The sequence below is a fragment of the Zingiber officinale genome, chromosome 7B, assembly GCF_018446385.1.
Source record: "Zingiber officinale cultivar Zhangliang chromosome 7B, Zo_v1.1, whole genome shotgun sequence".
Taxonomy (NCBI): domain Eukaryota; kingdom Viridiplantae; phylum Streptophyta; class Magnoliopsida; order Zingiberales; family Zingiberaceae; genus Zingiber; species Zingiber officinale.
This window is the reverse complement of record NC_055999.1, coordinates 1,992,440-2,015,033: the sequence shown is the minus strand read 5'-3', so window position 1 is coordinate 2,015,033 and position 22,594 is coordinate 1,992,440. Positions and strand designations below refer to the sequence as shown.

The 22,594-nt window shown below is 38.2% G+C and overlaps 3 protein-coding genes across 5 annotated transcripts; 2 read left to right on the top strand and 1 right to left on the bottom strand.

Moving 5' to 3' along the window:
* Positions 1-9,434: 9,434 nt before the first annotated feature.
* Positions 9,435-15,686, bottom strand: LOC122004998 (protein NCA1-like). 2 transcript variants are annotated; one of them, XR_006118301.1, is made up of 9 exons: positions 15,523-15,686; positions 13,592-13,857; positions 13,279-13,510; positions 11,948-12,093; positions 10,874-10,961; positions 10,626-10,772; positions 9,876-10,025; positions 9,662-9,780; positions 9,435-9,568 (listed from the first exon to the last, which is right to left on the bottom strand). XR_006118301.1 is itself a non-coding variant. In XM_042559885.1 (8 exons), the coding sequence occupies exons 2-8, from the start codon at positions 13,846-13,848 to the stop codon at positions 9,718-9,720; spliced, it is 1,083 nt and encodes a 360-aa protein (XP_042415819.1). In that variant the 5' UTR covers positions 13,849-13,857; positions 15,523-15,686; the 3' UTR covers positions 9,435-9,717. The 2 variants fall into 2 exon arrangements, 1 of the variants encoding a protein (XP_042415819.1); XM_042559885.1 differs by having other exon boundaries at positions 9,435-9,780.
* Positions 15,687-17,177: 1,491 nt separating this feature from the next.
* LOC122004997 (calcium-dependent protein kinase 2-like) lies at positions 17,178-19,864 on the top strand. Its single transcript, XM_042559884.1, has 8 exons — positions 17,178-17,969; positions 18,086-18,229; positions 18,319-18,471; positions 18,719-18,834; positions 18,972-19,139; positions 19,216-19,343; positions 19,428-19,527; positions 19,611-19,864. Exons 1-8 carry the CDS (start codon positions 17,309-17,311, stop codon positions 19,701-19,703), a joined length of 1,563 nt encoding a protein of 520 aa, XP_042415818.1. The 5' UTR covers positions 17,178-17,308; the 3' UTR covers positions 19,704-19,864.
* Positions 19,865-20,369: 505 nt separating this feature from the next.
* On the top strand, positions 20,370-22,594 carry LOC122004996 (serine/threonine/tyrosine-protein kinase HT1-like). Of its 2 annotated transcripts, XM_042559883.1 has the most exons (3): positions 20,371-20,874; positions 20,967-22,041; positions 22,111-22,591. In XM_042559883.1, the coding sequence occupies exons 1-3, from the start codon at positions 20,486-20,488 to the stop codon at positions 22,390-22,392; spliced, it is 1,746 nt and encodes a 581-aa protein (XP_042415817.1). In that variant the 5' UTR covers positions 20,371-20,485; the 3' UTR covers positions 22,393-22,591. The 2 variants fall into 2 exon arrangements, with proteins under 2 accessions (XP_042415816.1, XP_042415817.1); XM_042559882.1 differs by having other exon boundaries at positions 20,370-20,874; positions 20,967-22,594.

The following is a 22,594-nucleotide window of genomic DNA, read 5'->3' as shown; positions in this document are numbered from 1 at the left end:
TATATATAGTATTTAATTAATATTAATATTTATATGTCATTTGATATTTTTATAAAAGGTATTAAAAATTAAAAACTTTTTTATCTATGGACAATGGACATTTGAACTGAGTAGGAGGGAGATAGGAGGAAAGCGATGATATAATTTGGAGGTAGGGATGAGGATAATAAATCCATTCCGTCCAATCCCATTGTCCTCCTAAGTCATATGACTATACAAATTAAATTTTTTAAATTAATGTTAATCTAAAATTAAAAATGAGAAGAACCTGCAAGATGTTGAATACGAAAATGTGAGAGGACGAGCGAGAGAAGATGACAAATTAAAGACACAAAGCAGCGTCGTAGGGTTAATTTGGGAGAAGACAAGAGAGGAAACCGTGAGGGTTTCCCCTGTGGAGGTTTGTGATGATATTGACGGTAGCCATGTCACAGAGGAATTATTTAATTTAGGAAAAAAAATAATTTAGAAAAATTTAGACGCGCAGATTCATGCGTCTTCAAAATAAACAAGGCTGACTTCCCTTGAGTTTTGCCATTGGCTGGTGCATGAAACATGGGAAGATGGAATAAGAAATTAATATTGACGAGGTTTGAGTTTGAACAGTAGGTACGTATTCAATTGATTGGACTGAATGAACCGGTTCAAATGAGTTTGGATATATAACACACTAGACTAGCTGGATTGAGATGAAGCCGGTTTCATGAGTATCTACTGTGGAACAGTGCTCGTCAGTGATACAATAATAACATTGCTTTCAGTATCTCATCAGGGAGATCATAAGGACTGTACCTCGCATCACTCTAAAAAAAATATATTTCATCTCACCTCGCAGATCTGGGAGTTTTCTTGGTGGTCTCACAATCAATGACAGCATCCATTTGTCACTTGCGCAGACAATGCCTTGGCCAGTACATAAAAGAAAGCAGATCGCTAAGCTCATAAACAAAATTTTCTGCATGATTGGCTCTTCTCACTCCCTGTTGTGTTCTCCTTTTGCTGTGGCATCGCTTTTTACTACCCAGCATTACTGCTCTTTTACTGAGATAGGAGAGAAAGATAGAGAAAGGAAACAAAAAAAAAAAAAAAAAAGTAAAGTTAGTCCAAAATGCTTCCCTTTTCTTGTCGTCCTGGGGCAATGCATGAGTGGTTTGGCTCCATCTCCTGGATTCTTTTTTCTGGTGGGTATTTTTATATCATATCACAATACAATAACTCAAGCAGGTAGTGGAGATGTACCACGAGCAGATGCTGCTTCAAAATCTTATGATAAACCTAAATTTCCCAGCCCCACCAAAGGCTCTCCACTGATTCAGCACCATGTGAGAATGTCAGACAATGTCTTGTACGCCACTTTTCCACAGCTGGAGTAATTGGAGCAAACAAGCTAACCTTAACTTACAGGAGCAATCATATTCTAGTCAGTCTCAAACCATGGCCATAGATTTATTTATCTGGCACATGTACGTGGTTTCCTACAGAAACCAATATTGGTTGAGGTGGATCAATCAAACGGATTCAGTAATGCATAATACCCTTAAACTAGTTGGACAAAGCAAGCAACCCAAACTCAGAAATTAGAGAACTGCAAGTTTACTCTCCCAGTTGATTTAATTTCCTCAGAGGGAGGGAGGGTTGTACACTGAGACATCATTTTAGGTACCAGAGTACAAATAAATAAGAAAAGATGAGAAAGTGCAATCAAGGAAGGGGGAAGGCCGAACCAGGCTCCCATGTGGGCATCAGCTGGATTCTAGTGACGACCAAACTTTATGGCCGGAAATAGTTGTTTCCTGTCTTCCTTTCTCTTCTTTTATCGTGTCTCATGGAGAGTTGGTGGAGGAAGCTGCAATCACTGAAGGGCGCAAACAACGATAAGAAATTAGATTCAGATGTACAGACAGGTATTGATACAAAATGGCACTGCCTTTTAGTTGGATAATCCCTCCAAAACCAAAAGATGATCATAACTTTCTAGAGTTTAACCTTAAGATAACTATCAAGTAAAAAAGCTCATATTATTCTCGACAGTTTTTCAAAAATCAGATTGGCAAGTAAATCGTATCAGGATGCTCAGGTTCAGGAGAAGTTCTAAACTCTCATTAATTATTGGATGCAGCGAAAACAGGTTTGCCCACAGAAGATAAGAATTGGAGTGCTATTTTATAATGAAAGTTCCCATCCTAAGGTTGATGATGGGCCAACCGTTGCTTTACAGATCAACACATCGCCATCATCATCGTCGTGTCCCCTGAAGATAACAAATGATAGAAATACATAAAACATTCCTTCAATTAAGCTGAGAGATAAATTGAACATATTCAATTAGTCGTTGGGTATGGAGTCATTTTCACTCCTGGAGATTCTTCTTGCTAATAAAGACAAGCAGTGGAAGTAATATAATAGCGTACTACAAGTACAATGAATGTGTCTAACTCATTTTAATCAATTTCAGAAGGGCATTTGCATTTACCTCCTGATAATGATATTTGTTCCTTCTCTATTTATAAAAAAAAAAAGGCAATCCGGGCACGAATCAAATTGGATTGATCCAACTAATTTGGTCAACTGAGTTAAGCTTGATTTCAACTCCGCCCATGATGACCGGTCATGGCCGGTCCCAAGCCCGGATAAAGGAGGAGGGTTGCGTTAGGTTGTCAGCCAGCGTCAAACTATGACAAATATTTCATGAATGAATCCATTAAACTATTGTGCTAATGATAGGTTGTTCTCCGGAAGGAACGCGTTGCAGGGGCCGACTGTAACGTCTCGACAAAGACCGCTACATCTCCAGAACTCGGGTGTAGTGATAAATATGCAAGAGTTCGCGTTACAGGGTCCGACTGTAACGTCTCAGCAAGGACCACTATATCTCAATGAGAACTTGAGTGTAGTGTTAAATAGGCAAGAGTTCTCACACCATAGGTTAGATAAGATAGGAAAACTAATAATTTAAGATTTGGAACATGGAACATAGGAACTCTCACTGGTAAATCAATGGAGGTAGTAGATATGATGATTAGGAGAAAAATTAATATTTTGTGTATACAAGAGACAAAATGGACAGGTGAGAAGGCAAAGATGATAGAGAACTCGGGTTTTAAGTTATGGTACACTGGAAAGAGTAAAACAAGAAATGGAGTGAGTATTATTGTAGATAGTTTGTTAAAGGATGAAGTTGTAGGAGTAGTTAGAAAAGGGGATAGAATTATAGCCCTTAAGATAATAGTGGCGAAAGAAACTATGAACATAATTAGCGTATATGCACCACAAGTAGGATTAGATGAAGCTACCAAATCAAAGTTTTGGGAGGACTTAGATGAAATATTACAAAATATTTCACCAAATGAAAGGATTTTAATAGGAAGTGATCTAAATGGACATGTCGGAGTGAAAAATGAGGAATATGAGAGACTACATGAGAGTTATGGGTTTGGAACGAGGAATGAGGAGGGAAAACTATATTAGATTTTGCGATAGCATATGACCTTATATTAGTTAATACGTTTTTTAAGAAAAGAGAAGAACACTTAGTCACATTCAAAAGTGGGAATAATAAATCGCAAATTGACTTTCTTATGATTAGGAACAAAGATAGAAAGATTTGTAAAGCTTGCAAGTCATCCCTGGAGAAAGCTTAACTACCCAACATAGGGTAGTAGTGTTGGATATACGCCTTAAACATAGTATCAATAGAAAGAAAATATATACAATTCCTAGAATTAAGTGGTGGAAGTTAAAGGATGGGAAGCAACATATATTTAAGGAAAAGGTAGAAGTACAAGCATTATGTGAAATATACGATGACTCTAATACAACATGGGATAAGATGATATCAAAGTTGAAAATAGTAGCTAAGAGTGTCCTCGGTGAGTCAAAGGGGCATGCACCGCTAAGTAAAGAATCTTGGTGATGGAATGAGAAAGTACAAGAGAAAGTGAAGGAAAAACGAATAGCTTATAAGGAATTATATATTTGTAAGAATGAGGAAAACTTAAAAAAATATACAATAGCCCAGAAAGAAGCTAAGAAAGTGGTGAGTGAAGCAAAAAATGAAACTTTTGAACGGTTATATCAAAAATTGGATACAAAAGAAGGAGAAAGAGACATTTATAGAATAGCTAAAGTGAGAGAAAGAAAAACAAGAGATCTTGGCCAAATAAAATGTATTAAAGATGAATGTAATAGGGTATTAGTAAGCAATGGAGAAATAAAAGAGCGGTGGAAAAGATATTTTCATCAACTTTTTAATGAAGGTTTAGGAGACCAACTTAATTTGGGTAATTTAATTAGGTCAAATGAGCATCAAAATTTTAATTTTTATCGTAGAATTCAAACTTCAGAAGTAAAACAAACTTTAAATGAGATGCACAAATGGAAAAGCCGTTGGACCATATGATATTCCGATAGAGGTATGGAAGTGCTTAGGGAAACAAGGTATTGAATGACTTACAAAATTATTTAACATGATATTGAAAATAAAAAAAATGCCTGATCAATGGAGGATAAGTACTCTAGTTCCCTTATATAAGAATAAGGGAGACGTACAAAATTGTGCAAACTATAGGGGTATTAAACTAATGAGTCATACTATGAAACTTTGGGAAAAAGTAATAGAAAAAAGATTAAGGAAGGAGACAGTGACAGAAAATCAATTTGGGTGCATGCCTAGAAGGTCGACAATAGAAGCTATACATCTTCTTAGACAATTAATTGAAAAATATCGGGAGCAAAAACAAGATCTACACATGGTATTCATTGACTTAGAAAAAGCGTATGATAGAGTCCTAAGAGAAATTATATGGCGAATTTTAGAAAAAAGAGGTGTTAGTAGACCTGACCACGGTTCGGAACCGACGGTTCGACGGTTCGGAACCGCCGGTTCGACGGTTCCAGGCAGGTCGACCCTTAACCTTAACCGCCCAAGACGGTTACGGTTCACGGTTCGTCACGGTTCAAGATTAATATGTTAAAAAAAATTAAAAATTAAACATTAAACATTAAAAATTAGAAATTAAAATTTATTAAAAAAAGGGCTTGCACTTATTTAAGTTGCCTACGTATCCCTTTAGGGGAATCAAAGCCCACGTAGTTCTTTTACATTTTTATCCTTTTACATTTTCATTCACTTCCATTTCCTGTTCCTGTCGTATTTGTTCCTTCAGTATCAAAATCTTCAACTTCGTCATCTGAAAGTTGCATTCCTTGGATTCTTTTCTCCGCTCTGGTCTAATCGTCCAGTAATGCTTGGGCTTCCAATGAGTCGGGAGACAAAGTTGATCGTCGTTCATCTAATATGTTGCCTCCGACACTGGACAAGCTAAAATTTATTTTGCGATCACGGAGAGAACGGGAAAGCTTTGAGCCTTCTGTGACCACCACTTTAAGATATAGAAGTTTTTGCTATCTACTTCATTAAAATCAAAAGAAGTCATAAAATAATTCTCAAGTTCCTGTGTGGAACTTGAGGATCCTCGTGGACGTTTTGTCCGTTCTTTTAATAAGAGTTATGCTTTTGTAAGTTTTAAATTACTACTAGTAGTTTGTTATATTTCAGAAATATTAATTTGTGTTCCATATTTTACATAATATTGATTATAAATATCATATAAATAAATTCTAACATTATATATAATATTAATTGAATCAGGGAAGAAGAATCTTTAATTGGAATTAAAGCATCATAATATAAAGTTAACATTTCTTGTAAAACTTCTAATTTAAATCTAGGATCTAAAGCAAATGCAATTAAATAAATTTCAGGAATTAAATAAAAATATTTTTCCCATTTAGTTTTCATAGCTAAGATCGAGGAGATAAAGATTCATTATTAATATGTTCATTTAAAACTAATACTATATTAGAAAAATTTTCTAAAACTAATTGAGCGGGATAATAAACACCGGAAAGTTGTTCTATTGCATCATTAAATACTTTTAAAATTTCACAAATACTACTACAAATATTCCATTGTTGTGAAAATAAATATATATTAGCATTAGTGTTTTGTGAAAAATGAACATAATAATTCTTTATATTGAAATGAATCTTGTAATAATTGGTATGTTGAATTCCAACGTGTTGGTACATCACGTGGAAATTTTTAGGTCTCATTCCATTAATTTTACAAAACCTACCCCATTGTTTCATTATAGATGGATGAGACCATAAATAAGAAATTGCAATTCTAATTGGTTTAATATAACTTTCTAAAATTTTTAAACCATCTTGAACACATAAATTTAAAACATGGCATACACAACGAATATGAAAAATAAACCTCCAATAATAGGTTGACAAACAAATTTTAGATCATCTATACAAGCAGTATTAGAACTAGCATTATCTAATGATATTGAAAATATTTTATGAGTTAAACCATATTCTTCTAAAATTAAACATAATAATTGTGCGATATTATGAGCATTATGTGATTCATCAAAACTCTATAAGCTAATAATCTTTTTTGGAGATTCCAAGAGTTATCGATCCAATGGCAAGTCACACCCATATACGAATGTGTTTGCCAATGATCACTCCAAATATCGGAACATAAAGAAACTTTATTATCTAATTTACTAAATTCATCAATTAAATTCTTTTTCCTTGTTTTACTAATTTTTAATTATACGAGTAAGTGTAGTCCTAGGAACACGTTTAGCACATGGATTAAGAGATTCTTTACAAAAATCTTCAAATGTGCATTTAGATCCAAAACTAAAAGAAAGATGTTCTACTAAACAAATTTAGCTAATGATTCTCTTAATTTATTATCCGAATATAAAAATAAACCGGAATCGGTACTACCGCTAGTTGAAGAAAATCTTGATAATTGTGTTTGAGAACAGTCGAGTCCATATTCCGTCGGGTGCTTCGTTTCGTTTCAACGACCCATAGCCGCCGCCGGCTTGGAATTTGTAGGAAGCATTGCAGTGCTTACATTTTGCACGCATTTCTCCCGACGGAAGAGTGACCTTCTCAAAATGTTTAGTAAAAATAGAAGATTTTAGAGGAGGAAGTTCCCGAACCTTAGAAGTAATTGCATCGGTACTTCCTTGTGTGTCGGGTGTCGGATTCGGAAGATGCTCGATCTCATCATCGGTGGATTGAATGTTGGGGTCCTCCTCCCGCGGATTCATTATTTGCTTTCCCTTCCGAGCTCGAGATGATGCACCTCCGCGGCCTCCTTCCATTGTAATTGAAAATTGAAAACGAAAGCGTGTAGAGATTAGAGAATACGAAAATGAGATTAAGAGTAGAGAAGATGTGTGTGAAAAATGATGAAATAAGCTCTCTATTTATAGAGTTTTGATAGTAACGGACACTAAATCATAGCCATTGATCAAAAACGGTCAAATGATCCCAACCGTTGAAAAAAATACCTAAAAAACCTCTCATCCATCTCCAATAGCTAGAACCATTGGTTAACTAGTGATTCTAACAGTTCGATACACAAAAAAAAAAATTTGAACCACTGGGTTCAACTGGCGGTTAGCCACCGATTAACTATTTTTTTGGGTGTCGGCCCGGTTACGGGCCCGGGCCGGGTCCGGGCCAGACCCGGCCCGGGGTCGGGTCTAGGTGTTAGCGTAACATATATTGAACTAATTAAGGATATGTATGAGGATGTAACGACCAGAGTAAAGACTTCAAGCGGAGTAATTGAAACATTTCTAATAAAGATAGGGTTACATCAAGGATCAACTCTAAGTCCCTATCTTTTTACACTAATTATGGACGAACTTACTGCACACATTCAAGACACAGTACCATGGTGCATGTTGTTTGCAGATGATATTATTTTGGTAGATGAGACACGTGAAGGAGTAAATGCTAAGCTAGAATCTTGGAGGGAAACACTAGAAGGGAAAGATTTTAAGCTTAGTAGATTAAAGACAGAATATATGGAATTTAAGTTTAGCAATATTAGAAGTAATGAAACAATTGTTAAGATAGGAGAGGACGAGTTGCCTGGAACCACGCGATTTAAATATTTAGGATCATTTTTACAAAATGATGGAGGGATTGAGAGAGATGTCTTACATAGAATACAAGCAGGATGGGTGAAATGGAGGGGAGCGTCGAGTGTTTTATGTAATCGTAAAGTACCTCTTAAACTTAAAGGTAAGTTCTATAAAACCGCAGTTAGACCTGTTATGTTATATGGAGCTGAATGTTGGGCTATGACTCGAGCACACGAGCAGAAGATGAGAGTTGCAGAGCTGAGGATGTTAAGGTGGATGTGTGGCCATACGAAGATGGACAAAATAAGAAATGAGAGCATTAGAGAGAAAGTCGGAGTTGCATCTATTGAGGAAAAACTCCGAGAGACACGTTTAAGATGGTACGGACATGTACTTAGACGACCAATAAATGCTCCAGTTAGGCGATGTGAAACTATGATGAACATGCATATCAAACGAGGAAGAGGAAGACCAAAAAAGACTTGGTTAGCAACAATAAAACAAGATAAAATTTATTTAAATATAGATGATGATATAATAGGAGATAGAGCTCAATGGCGTAAAAGGATTCATACAGCCGACCCCACCTAGTGGGAAAAGGCTTGGTTGTTGTTGTTGTTGAGTTAAGCTTGATTTCACAATTTGACATACTTGATTGATCAAATCAAGTGAATTTGACTTGATGGAAGAAACCCAATCTTGCTGATCAAACCGAGTTGGCCTCATAAATCCAAAAATAATTAAATTGAGCCAAAAAAAATAGTCAACAGGTTTGGTAGATTGACTAGTCTCTTAGATGAATTTGAATTAAATATCACCGGACTCAAATTTTTTTATATGATTGCAATAGATGCTTGTTTATTTAGTTTAGAGACATATGAAAGAAAAGAAAAGCAAAATTTTAACTTTACTTTTCATTCTTATCACCCTCTACACTTTATCATCGTCCATGTGTTTGAATATATCCCTCGTTTCATCATTGTGCATTGTCTATTTAAGGTTGTGATCAAGTTAGTGTTTCATTAGCCTACTAAATTATTGCTCTTATGCTGTAAAATAGCCTGACAAAAATGATGGCAGGCAAATGCCATGGAACTTTAATTAGTTGCATCACATTCATCCTCACTAAATTGAAGCTTCATCATCATTAGCAAAGTGACCCACAAGCAAAGGCTATCATAACGAGACAATTTTAAACCATGAAGAGAGGACCGACAATCAAAGGTGAGAGTGATGAGAAGTCCAAGGCAAAGAGAAAGCTACAATGAAGGGAGGTGTTTATCACAATAAGCATATCTGTCATTTAATGTATTTAGGTTGTCTACTCTGTTAATGGTTCATCCCAAGTACTCAGTTAATGGTTCATCCCAAGTACTCAATTTTCAATAAAGAGCCAGATCTATATGTTAAAAGAGCAAAGAGCCTGTTCCCACTTTCACAAACATTGAGGAACAACCACTATAGCAAGGATAAACTGTAAAGGCTATAGTGCATTAAATTTCATATATTTATCATCAAAAGTACGAAAAACGTTCATGTGCATACAGAGCATCAATTATTAGCCCTTTGGTTACTGTCTATACTTGCACGTTCAAAGCATAGTCCTGCAAACCATAAAAGATATGTAGATCGTGTAAACAGCTAATCTAATTTTTGCCACCTCATATAATATAAGTATGCATGACACTCAACCATACTTGGTCCAATAGTGATTATGTTGGGTGTTGCATGCAAACCTCATCAAACGACAGCATCAATGGCTTGACGATCTTTTCTCTGCAAGCTGTTTGTTCAAAAATTCCAGTACAGACTTGCGCTGCATTTAGAAATAGTCAATATTAGCAGGTAGATGAACGATATCGAAGGCATGAAACAGCAAAGGAAAAGAAACATTGGTAATGATTCAGCTACCTTTTGTTCTAGTCCCACTTCATTTGAACTCAGGTTTAATGATTCCAGACAGCTTATTGCTTCCTTGAATCCATTTGTTGCGAAATCTTCATTTCCTAGACTTCTATCCACGTCGGCAACTTTGGCAAGAGAAACAGCTACATCAACAACCTACCAAGAAAACCGTTTCCAAATAAGATGGGAAATAAATCAAACATTAAGAAACACAAATGCTACTCAAAATACATAAACATAACAATGTCAATAGGAAGATTGAATTTTCAGTTACATGGTTTACATTTTGCCAGAAGAAACTCATGAAGTGTATGACCATATACTTCATGCAGTAAAGGAAATTTTAATACTATATAGGAGAAAAATTGATTCATTGCCAATTATTTTTATAATGATATGCTCTATACATAGAATTATCTCTACGTCCAGCTTCATACATTATATAAGCACTATATCTACAAATGCTGATCGCTACATGTAGCAGTTGATACTATATACACCACATAACCAGAACATCTAGTCACATCCTTACCTAAATAACAATGCAAACATCAAACTGAATTCTAATACTTCCAGGATCGTTAGACGGAAAATGACAGAATTTTAGTTGTCTTGTGTTAAATATTTTGTCCAGTTCTTTATTACCACGTATTATTCTCACATATGGCATACTTATATTGGCTTAATAGAAAGGAATAAACTTGTTTTCTTGAACGTGTAGTGCACTAACACATGCATGTGAAACAAATTGCTAACCTGGGAAGACAAACTGGAGTTCTCTTTGACAGCATTTCGACGACAATTCAAAGCTTTTGTGTAATAATTTCTTGCTGATTGCAAGTCTCCATCATAATATTTAAGATCTCCAACTTTATTTAAAGAAATAGAAAGTGTCTGCACCAACTACGGAAGAAAAGAAAATAGAAGTTTGTAATGACAAGCTAAAACAAAAACCAAATCAGTTAAGTCAATTAAACTTGGAAAAAAAAACTAAAAATACAAACCTCAATATCAGTGGTAGGCAGTTTTGAGAGAAACTCGACACTCTCTTCATAGAAATCGATAGCTGACTTAGCATCCCCCATTGCTCGACTGCAAGGCAAAGAATTAAGTTCAACAATGGTCTCGTCATAGAAATTATTTGAAAGACTACCGCTAGCCAAAGTTGAACAGAACGAGAAAAGCTATTTTATACTATAAAATTACCCAACAAATAAACCATTTAGCAACTTTTAAAATTGTGTTGTATCTTCTAATATGTCACAAGTCATTTTCACGTCTCTTAAAATTGATTGGTTGACCACTTATCCTAAAATCTTGAGTTGTCCCTTCGGGCCATATCCGTGGGGCCGGCACTAGGGGGGCCATTAATGTAGCGGATCTACATTTGAGTTGTCCCTTCAGGACGGGTAGTTGGCTAGTGTATGGAGTGTTGCCACCATGAGGTTTGGATCAATTCCTGGCTAGTAGCAAGGTTTCTGCCCTCCCCCATGCATTGGTCACTGCTGGGGCTAGTAGTCACCCGTGATTTATCTCCCTTCACATAATCTAGGGAGGGGCTGTGAGGGGTGCCGGGGTGAGCGTTATCACCTTTTGCCACCTTGAGTTTTTAGAAAATGAACTAATCCATATACTTATATTCCCCTTATTTTTTACTTGGAAGTCAATCAAAATCCAAGGTCATACTGGACTTTGAAACAAATAAAAAAAAAAACATTGCAGATGACATGCCATTATTTATGTTTACTTGAAGGTTCTCTATGCCAAGAATCTATATCTAACTTTTGAAAGTTGAAATTTTAGAGTTTTTAAAAAACATTATGATACTAAGTTACTAACTCACAATATGTTTGCATATAGAAGATTGCGAGTAATCATTCAACTATGAGAACAAGATGCTTATAAGTACAATATGCAAAAGATGTAGCAAAACTAGATTATCACCTTGTTGCTAGTAATGCACTATAAAATGAAACAATTAAACATACATGCAATAATTTATATGTCAAAAAAATTCTACGTCCACAGTTGCTTAACAGATAAAGCAGGTATGAAGCAAGAAATTGTGAAATACACACCAGCAATCCCCTAGCATCCCTAGAACAGCTCCAAGTTGTGAACATAATTCAGATGAGTTTCCTAACGTCTCCAACTGTTTTCTGACATCCTCTGCACACATACTGAGTCTTGATTTAGCACTCTCTATATTTTGTCCACGGAAGGCCTGCGGAAGATACATAGCATGCCATGCATATTATATAGAAATTATCCTGTCATCAGTTCAAACAAGTAATAAAAATAATCAACTTAATTTAAATATTGTTAGTGATATACTGATATAAATTTGTATAGAGCCCTATGGAAGCATAAGTTTCATGTAGTTGTTGATTATGATTTCAGGAATCAACATTTTTGCATAAAAAATTATAGCATTTTTATTTTAGACTTCCAACTTCAGATGAAAGATCAGCTGGTGCCACATTCTTAGCAATGTCCGTGAGAATTTATTTCAAATTCAAACCACTGTCTCATAATTTCAGAAACACAATCACCAATTTTTCACATAAAAAAAGCTTAACAGAATGTTCACTTTAGACTTTCACCATGACATTGATTTCTAGACTTAGCATTTAATACCAAACTTTATGCTCAAGCAATTAGGGGGAAGATGGATTCCGGAAGATTCTTGACCAAAATTTATTTCAACCAAAAATTTTCAGATTAAAAAAAAAGAATCTGAAACCAAGTGCAAGAGACTCGGCTCTACCTGAGTCGAGTTGGATAGAGTCAAGTAAGTTATTGAGCTTTAGGTCATCATCAAGTCCTTACCAATATCAACACAAAAATCTACTTAATGCAACTTAAGTTACATTCCAATATTTTAAGTTAAATATAAATAATTATTTCTTCTACCCACCGTTCAATTAAAGCCATGAAAATTTAGATTTTTTAATGGTATGGTACATACAAATTTGATGAAGTAAATTACTCCAATTAATTAGTTATAGGATTTCAATTGGATGATGTATCATATAATTTTAATTTTAATATATTTCAATAATTAAACTAGGGTCAGAGTCAGGTTAATTGCATTTTTAGATATCTATATCTGATCCAAAATCCAAATGCCATATATTTGTCAACCCATGAAATGACCCGAAACCATAATAATCCAATTTTTTGTGTCAGATTGGATCAGGTAAGGTTGGACATCCATTATTAGATCAAGTTTTTTTGCCACCCATAGAGGCAATCAAGACCAAGCATGGACTAAAAATACTTCTTTTGTTTCAGCATATTCATCCAAAAGTGCATAAAGTAAAGAAAACAAACAAGCAAAGCAGAACTACTTTGTTGCACAATGCTAATAACCAAAAGAAAATAAATGGAAAAAAAATAATCATCATACCCTCATAGCCTGTTGCACTAGGAAAGAACCACGTTCCATGGAGACATCACCATATATCACAGTTTGGGGAACATCTTTTCCTTCCATTGCATCTGTATTAATTTGGGACCTCTTGATTCTAGCATGACCATCAATGAAGCGATCAACCATGACCTGGAGTTCTTTATCAGGCTCAATCTTTTCTATATCAGCGCCACAAAGTGGGCAATCATTAAAGCGGGATATGCAAATTCTGCATATAGTAAAATAATGTCATCATAACATTCTCCCATGAAAAAGAGGATGAAACTTAACAGTTGTATCCATTACTCACTTGCAAAATTTGTGGGAACATGGTGTACATTTGCTGCTCTCATAGAGCAAGCTTTGGCAAATCATGCAACTTAAAGGACCAAGCTTAAAAGTTTGTGAGTCAAAGCCATATGGACATTTTGGAGATATAGTATCAGAGTCATTGCTCTCATCATTTCCCTTGTCTTCATGCTCAACATTTTCTTGATTCGGTTCAGGCCTCATTGAACAGACTGCATTGGCTGAAGCTCCTTTAGCAAATGGACAAGCTGAACTCATTTTGTTCGACTGCACCAGTAAAGAAGATACAGAGATTAATTGAAATTTGAAGATACATTTTTACTTACACATAAGCAAAGGATCACAGTTAGAATATTTATGGCATAATACTGGGATATGGATTGCAAAATTCATGCTTGTTTAGTGCTCCACATTTTGCAGATCAATCAAATGGTTTACTACAGATCTGTGTGTTATTACAATTGAATATTGATTTGACCAAATATACACATATTTGTTTATGTATCTACTTCTGTTCTAGTCATGCTTGCATAGGCAAAATGACACTTGAATCCATGAAAAATATGGAATTTTGAATTTACTGTTCAGGCGTCATGAAATCATCACTAATGCCTAAAGCTACTCATCCATTTTTTTTTTTGTTTATGGTACTCAAACATTGAAAAAGAATTTAACTTTACCATGGCATTTAACTATTTATGGTGGTTGCCAAGTTTTCAGAAAAATGAGTCATTTTAAGTTTTTAACATTGGCACGGCTATTCATTTCTAACTTCCCTAAAGTCACAGAGAAATTTATAGAACTTGCAAAGTACAAATAAATCTAGGTACGTGCATATCAAAATCACTCTTTAGATATTGTATCATTAGACATCTAATATGCTCAGAACCCATGAAAGTGGGGAAAAAAACATAAACTGCATAGTCAAGTTAACACGATCACAAACAATACATCAAAATCACTCTTTCAGAGATTGTATCATTAGATATTTAATACTCTCAGAACACATGAAAGTAAAAAATGTAAACCACATAGTCAATTTAACACCATCACAAACAATCTTATATCAGGCAATTAAATGATTTGCGAAATGAATCATGATCTACAACCACACAATCCATCATGATTCTGATAATGATCTAGATAAACTAATGTCAAGTAAATGACCCTCAAGGTTATCAAGGCACATCTCTGATTCCCAATAGAGAGATATCTGTGACACAGGAACTCACATTAAGAAAAGAAGAAAGAGGCCTTGGCATCTAAGCCATATATAAGTTCCTTACATCTTCAATAAAATAAACATCATGATCAGCACAAGGTTCTATAGGAGAGATAATAAGAACTTCAAATCACTAGATGTACAGGAAACAACAAACCAATCACCAGTATTCTGCAGGCCACCATTGTATTTCTGTATCTCCCACAAAGAATTAAAAGAAGATAAATGTGGTGGGGGGGTTTCATGGGTGAAAAAAAATCCAAAGGAGGAACATTATATTTCATGAAACCATGCCACAAAGTGTCAAAATATTAACGGATGAGCCTTCATTCTCTAATCGAGATTGACTAGAATCTCAAACTCACCGTCTTCTCCACCTGAATATAACATTTTTCTCCAAAAATAATGGCAATTTAACTCGAAACTTTTCGAGTTACCATGACCATAAGGTTTAATAAAACCTAGCTGCGAGAACGAGAAGAATCATTCTAGAGAGAAAATTCTTTAAAAACAGATGAATCGCATACGAAACCCAGCGGTAATCCCTTAAATCAAAATTACATCCTCAATCAGATAGGATTCAATTTTGTGCAAGCTATGCAACAATAAAACCCCCAAATTGCTAGCTCCAAGTTCAGCAATCCAAATTCCTCTTGTATAAAAGGGTAGCCATAGTAAAATAAGAAGACGAGGAAGAGGAAGAAAGATACGATCTTCGACGAGAGCGCAGTGGCGTCGCCGCCAGGTTCGTCGGACGCGATGGGAAGAGGAACACCGACTGACGAAGGAAACGGGACCAGGGAGCGGACGACCAAAGTTCCCCACGGATTTTTTTTTTATTGGACGTCAGACGGTGCGGCAGAGACGCATAATTGTATTATGCGTTTGTGATGTTACCTGCAATGATGATAAACCCACATTGCAGCCTATAGGAGAGAGAGGGGAAAAATCAAGCTATTTAAATCTTAACTTGATAATATAATTTATAATAATTTTAACCAAAACTAAAATAAGGTCCTACCAATTCAAAATATGAGGTTTGAATTTTTTTTTTTTTTTATATATATCAGTCATTATTCTAAAAATTAATAGTCATTTATGATTTATCTTTTCTGTATTAATCCTAGGACAAACTGATGACGATGTCAAAGACAAATTCAATTGTATTTTGCCAGCTTAATATGATGATTTAGGTGACCCCTTGAGTCGGATCAAAGTCAATGAGATTGGTTGATATGACAGTCGAGTCCAACGCATATGATTGTCTCAACCAAGCATTCAATCGATCGGACCCTTTGGCGATTAGACTATGGTTGGAGTTCCGAACTGAATTGATACTCTGTACCCTCCAGAGCGAAGTCCTCTTCATCACTCGGGTTACCATGATCAACTATTCCGGTCGAGCCATCCATTGAACGGACCTATGGTCTGATCGAACAGATAGGCCCAGTGAGGGGCGAGTCCCTAATAACATCTATAAATTCAATTTGCTTGTCCTTACAAGTGATTATCGATCGGGTCACAGGAGGAACTCGAACGGCTTGATATATAAGCATATGTTGAACTCCTCAATCAGTCTCACATTCCTTTTTTATGTTTTGTGCCACGAATGACAGAAATATTCTGTATGCAAGCTGTACATTAGAAATTTCCTTTATGTAAAATGTAACGATCTATTTTAGTAAAGGTGTCAGAGTATCTTTAAGATATTAGTATGTCATTTTTTAAAAACACTTTAAAATCGTATACAGACAAATAGTAATATTATAAAAGGAAATTTTCATCTACAAACGAGAATACACGATGCTAAATAGTTTTATACACTCATAGTTAATGTTTAATTTATTGTTGATCTACTCGAGTCAATCATTTATTTGAGCGTCGAATGATCTACATCAAGATCCCTTTTCTGACTCAATTATTAACACTCCTTTTAACACACAATATCTTTTAGAATTACTTTTATGAAATCAAAATCTTTAAACAATTAATATCAGAATCATCTTTTCAGTTTGTTTATTTTCGGACAGAATCACAGACATTAAAGATTAGACTTGAATTTCAATTAATTTTTTTTCAGTAGAACGATAATTGAACGTTAATTATTTAGATAGGTCTCCGTGAAGTTGTTCTTAATTGTACCTTGGTGTATTCTCCCTAAAGTTTCCATTGAAGTGGGAATTTCAATGCTGCAGGATTTCAATTCCGACGTCAACTCGAAAGTTAATTAGACAGAGGATTGGGTTTGGACTTCCGGATCCGACCGCCTTAGCAAATCAATATATGTCAACGGCGTTGGATTGAATGCGCCGCCAAAGCGCGTGCGGTGTGGCGCCTATGAAACGATGAGTTGGCTCCCGTCAATTTCTCCCCACCATATCCGTTCGCTCCAACTTCCCTCCTTCCATTTCCAACTCATCTCTTCCTCCCTGGCCTCTCTCTTCTCGCCCTATAGTCGAGGCCAGCCACCCCCTCACCCACCATCTTCCCCTCCCCATGGGCAGCTGCCTCACCAAGCAGCCGGAGGAACCGGCCTCGGCCGACCCTGACGCCGCCGAACCCAATGGTACCTCCGCCGACGCCACCATTCAGGATCCCCCCGCAATCCCCACCGCCGGTGTCTCGCCTGCCAAGTCCGCCGCCCCCATCGGCCCCGTCCTCGGCCGCCCCATGGAGGACGTCCGCGCCACCTACTCCCTCGGCAAGGAGCTCGGCCGCGGCCAGTTCGGAGTCATCCACCTCTGCACCCACAAGGCCACCGGCGAGAAGCTGGCCTGCAAGACCCTCCCCAAGCGGAAGCTCACCAACGAGGAGGACATCGAGGACGTGAGAAGGGAGGTGCAGATCATGTACCACCTCTCCGGACAGCTCAACATCGTCGAGCTCAAGGGCGCCTACGAGGACAAGCAGTCGGTGCACCTCGTAATGGAACTCTGCGCCGGAGGCGAACTTTTCGACCGCCTCATCGCCGAGGGCCACTACACCGAGCGGGCCGCCGCCTCCTTGCTCAGGATCATCGTGCAGATCATCCACACCTGCCATTCCTTGGGGGTCATGCACAGGGACCTCAAACCAGAGAACTTCCTCTTGCTCAGTGAGGACGAGGACGCGCCTCTCATGGCCACCGATTTCGGCCTCTCCGTCTTCTTCAAGGAAGGTCGTCCCATCCATCAATATATCGCCTTTCCTATAACAACCTACATTTCGATTGAATCTCTTTTTGTTTACATTCTAATTCTATAAATTATTGTTCTTTATCTCCCGTCCGAACAGGGGAAGTATTCAAAGACATAGTTGGCAGTGCATATTACATAGCACCTGAAGTCCTCAAACGAAGTTACGGACCCGAAGCTGATATTTGGAGCATAGGGGTGATGCTCTACATTTTCCTCTGTGGTGTTCCTCCCTTTTGGGCCGGTATTTCGTCTCCTTACTGATCGATTTAAAGTATTAATTGTCTTAGGAGAATAAAAATACTTAAAACCGAGATTTGTTTCTTTGATCAGAATCTGAACAAGGGATCTTCAATGCTATTTTAAGAGGAGTGATTGACTTCGCAAGTGACCCGTGGCCTTCGATTTCCCCTGGCGCTAAGGATCTTGTAAGGAAAATGCTGCGTTTGGATCCCAAACAAAGGCTAACCGCATTTGAAGTTCTCAGTATGATTTCCTTGTTTTTATTCCCACAGTAGCTTTCGTCATATAGTTTAATTTACTTTTCTCTTAGAACGGCATTAAAAACATAATCACGAGAACTCTTGAGGTAGTTTAAGCAGCTAGCAGCCTGCAATAGTTTCCATCATTCTTTTGTTTCTCATTCAAAAATTAAATCTCTTTCTGCAAAATTTTACCAAAGACGTACCATATTCATTTTAAATTTCCAACTTATTGCGAACTTGTAATGCAGATCATCCCTGGATCAAAGAAGACGGAGAAGCACCTGACACACCGCTTGATAATGCTGTTCTCAATAGACTGAAACAATTTAGAGCAATGAATCAATTTAAGAAGGCTGCTTTAAGGGTAAATCAAAACGTTAACCTAAATTGGATAATATTATGAAAATTAGTTAAGAATCTCATAGGAGAAAATGCTTGGATAGAGAAAAAGGGCGGTATAATTGTTACCATTTTGATAAATTTCTGTTACTTTGTCTGCAGGTGATTGCAGGATGCTTATCGGAGGAGGAGATACAAGGTCTAAAGGTAATGTTCAAGAGTATGGACTCTGATAATAGTGGAACTATTACTCTTGAAGAACTAAAGCAGGGTCTTGCAAAGCAAGGATCAAAACTATCAGAGGCTGAAGTCCAGCAGCTTATGGAAGCTGTATGTTCTTGAAGATCTGAACAACTATATTTGTTATGCCAACCTTTTGGTGCTCATTGCATACCATTTATTGTAGGCTGATGCAGATGGTAATGGAACAATCGACTACGAGGAGTTCATCACAGCGACAATCCACATGAACAGAATGGATCAAGAAGAGCATCTATATACAGCATTTCAATACTTTGACAAGGATAACAGCGGGTAAGTTCTGCAAACACAATCTTTTGTTAGCACTCGCAACTATGCAGTCGTCTGACTGATACTTGATGGGCACATGTAATTTAGCCATATTACGAGAGAAGAACTCGAGCAAGCTTTAAAAGAGAAGGGGATGTATGATGAAACAGAAATCAAGGGTATCATCGATGATGCTGATGTCGACAATGTAAGTAGAGAGAGCTCTTTCAGAGGGAAAAAAAAATAGAAACACTGATGATATAAGTATAACTTTCTTCTTACAATATGCAGGATGGAAAAATTAATTACGACGAGTTTGTGGGCATGATGAGAAAGGGAACACCTGATCATAATCCAAAGAAGAGAAGAGATCTGGTTATTTGACCATAAACGTTGTTGGAGCTTGTGAACGTGATTAATATACTGTTTATGGTTTCATGTACAAATCTTTCTTTCTTTCCCCATAAAAGTTGTGTACAAATCTTGCTTGTGGGAATGAGTTAGGAAATGATAGTGACCAGACTTATACAAATAAATCAAAATTGGAACAGTGACTGCTTAATTCAACCAAACAGCTAACCTCGTGGGAAGTGACTGAACATGATGCCTTCCTTCCCAGCCTGTAATAATAGTCTGCCGTCGAAAGGCTGCAAGCCATGGATCTGAAAGCTTACGACTAATTTGTCTCCCTGTCTTGCTAAAATCCACACCGCAATCTTCCAGCCATATTCCATGCATTTACGCCTAGCAGGATTATGAAGTTGACGCGCGAGAACGACGAAATGCGTGAGGATGATTTAATTCGGTTAATTTGATATTAAATTTTTATAAATTTTTTATTATTATTTTAAATAAATTTAATTAATTCAGTATTAATTGAAATAATCGATTTAGTTAATTTAATTTTAATAAAATTTTAATTTAATATTAAATAGATTAATTTATATATCGAATTAACCGAATTAGCATACCTACGCCTTCCTAACTGACCCCTTAAAGTTATTGCATCTACTGTTGCACTACAGCAGGCAGCTCACATCACATGCGCATTAATTGGGCCTGCAGCGCCTCCATACTCGTGCCGTTATCGTGTTGAAATTGTCTAGATACTCCGCTTCCCTCCATTTGTGTTTCTCTCCTCCGTTCATGTCCTTTTGAGGTCGCGCATGGCGGCGGCGCTCGAGTGTTGGTCCGGGCGGCCGAGCACGGACGATGACGCCGTCGAGCTGGTTCTGATGCACACGCACGACCGCTCCGAGGAAGTCCACTGCTTCGCCACTGCCTCCTCTGCCTGCAACTCCTCCTCCTCGACCTCCTCCTCTTCCTCTCCGTCTCCCCTTTCCGCTCCCCTCCCTACCCCAAACAAAAAGTGGCAGCGCATCGGCCGCAACATCGCTGGCGCCATCGCTGCCCTCCGAAGCTCCCTCAATCCCAGCCCCTCCCGCGAACCCTCGCCATTCGACCGCGGCATCGGCCGCTTCCGGAACGCCGGAGCCCAACAGCAGGACAAGCTCGTCGCCGGCGTTCGCCGCCACTTCGAATCACTGCCCAATAGGTAATGTTGGACTGCCTCGGTTCTTCCATCGTGTTTCTTGTGCTCCATTGGCACGAGTTAATCCGAGAAAAACTCTTGTGCTAATGGCGCAGCTACGGTCAAGCAGGATTTGACCTCAAAGATGTGCTCTTGCACATGAAATTAATGGAGCAGGCGTCGACCGATGACCTCCCCGCAGTCCACATTCAACAGATCCACGACGATGGAGTAGCCAAGGAATCGGTTTTCCTTCTCGCATTCGCTTGCAGCTCGCCAGTCTCGTGGCCGGCTATGTCGGCAGCGCTCAGTAGCTCCTCGATCCGCTGCAAGAAGATCCAGATGTTCGAGAAGAACGGCTTCACGCTCGGGGTCGTCACGGTGCTGGTTCAGCGGGGAAGCGAAAGCCCCTTCAAGGCTCTGATCGAGACCTCGTTGAAGGCGGCCATCAAAAAGCCTAAGAACAACAGCATGAAGCTCTCACTCCGTCTGTGCGGTTGTCAAGAAGAAAGCTCAAGGGGCATCGACGAAGACGCCCAATTTGGCGCGAAAGACGGGCAACGACCCGAAGCAGAGCGACTCCGCCGGGCGCCGCTGCCGAACCCGCTCCCAATGTCGTCGGTCGTCATCTCGATCGACGAGTGGCAGAGCATCCGATCCGGCGGCGACGACATGGGGAGATGGGTGCTGAGCTCTGACGAGGTCGAGCTCGTCGAGAGGACGGGGCCTAATTCGTTCGAGGGAGTTTACAGGGGGCGGAGAGTGTGGATAAAGCAGCAGAGAGGCTGCGAGAGGGGAAGTTCCTATGACATCGAGGTGAGGCAGGACCTGCTGCAGCTAATGAGCTGCGGCCACAGGAACATCCTCCAATTCCATGGCATTTTCTTCGAAGAAGACCAGGGGCTGTGCGTGATGACCAGGATGATGGATTCAGGCTCACTGCACGATATCATCCACAAAAACAGGAAACTGCCGATCGAGGAGGTGACGCGGATCGCATTGGACGTGGCCGAAGGGCTCTTGTTCATGAACGATCACGGAGTGGCTTACAGAGATCTCAACGCACGCAGGATTCTGCTGGACAAGCAGAGAAACGCTTGCCTTGGTGACATGGGAATAGTTGCCTACTGTAAAAATGTGGGAGAGGTGACCGAATATGAGATGGCTGGCTATCGATGGCTAGCACCTGAGGTCAGTTTAATTTCTTCACTGTTTGTTGCTAATTTGATTGCCTCAACTTCTCCCCTCGAATTACTGCAGATAATTGGTGGAGATCCTGAGATTGAAACGGAGACCTGGATGAGCAATGTGTATAGCTTCGGCATGGTGCTCTGGGAGATGGTGTCCGGGGAAGTTCCATACGCTTGTTATTCACCAGTCCAAGTTGCAGTTGGAATTGCTACGTGCGGGTTGAGACCTGAAGTGCCTGAAGAGTGCCCGCAGGTTCTGAGGTCGCTGATGCACAGGTGCTGGAATGATAGCCCAGCAAAGCGACCTCAGTTTGCAGAAATCATCTCGATTCTTAATGGGCAAAATGCTTAATTAATTCTTCCTTTCTTTTGTTTTTTTGTCTTTGCTATGTTCTACTACTTGAGCAATCAGGAGAAGTAATCTTGCAGTGAATCAAAATAAGCAACAAGGCGTATATGAACCTTCTAGGGCATCACAAGAATGCAATAGTCAGTTAATATTATTATTATTATTATTATTTGTTTACAATTAAAAAGTTATGATCTTAGTTAAA

Coding starts and splice junctions, on each gene's coding strand:
- LOC122004998 (XM_042559885.1), bottom strand. CDS start 13,848: ATGAGTTCAGCTTGTCCATTTGCTAAAGGAGCTTCAGCCAATGCAGTC. Junction 13,511..13,591: donor TGTTCCCACAAATTTTGCAA/GTGAGTAATGGA, acceptor TACTATATGCAG/AATTTGCATATCCCGCTTTA. Junction 12,094..13,278: donor TAGTGCAACAGGCTATGAGG/GTATGATGATTA, acceptor TATCTTCCGCAG/GCCTTCCGTGGACAAAATAT.
- LOC122004997 (XM_042559884.1), top strand. CDS start 17,309: ATGGGCAGCTGCCTCACCAAGCAGCCGGAGGAACCGGCCTCGGCCGAC. Junction 17,970..18,085: donor CTCCGTCTTCTTCAAGGAAG/GTCGTCCCATCC, acceptor CCGTCCGAACAG/GGGAAGTATTCAAAGACATA. Junction 19,528..19,610: donor ATGATGCTGATGTCGACAAT/GTAAGTAGAGAG, acceptor TACAATATGCAG/GATGGAAAAATTAATTACGA.
- LOC122004996 (XM_042559882.1), top strand. CDS start 20,486: ATGGCGGCGGCGCTCGAGTGTTGGTCCGGGCGGCCGAGCACGGACGAT. Junction 20,875..20,966: donor TTCGAATCACTGCCCAATAG/GTAATGTTGGAC, acceptor CTAATGGCGCAG/CTACGGTCAAGCAGGATTTG.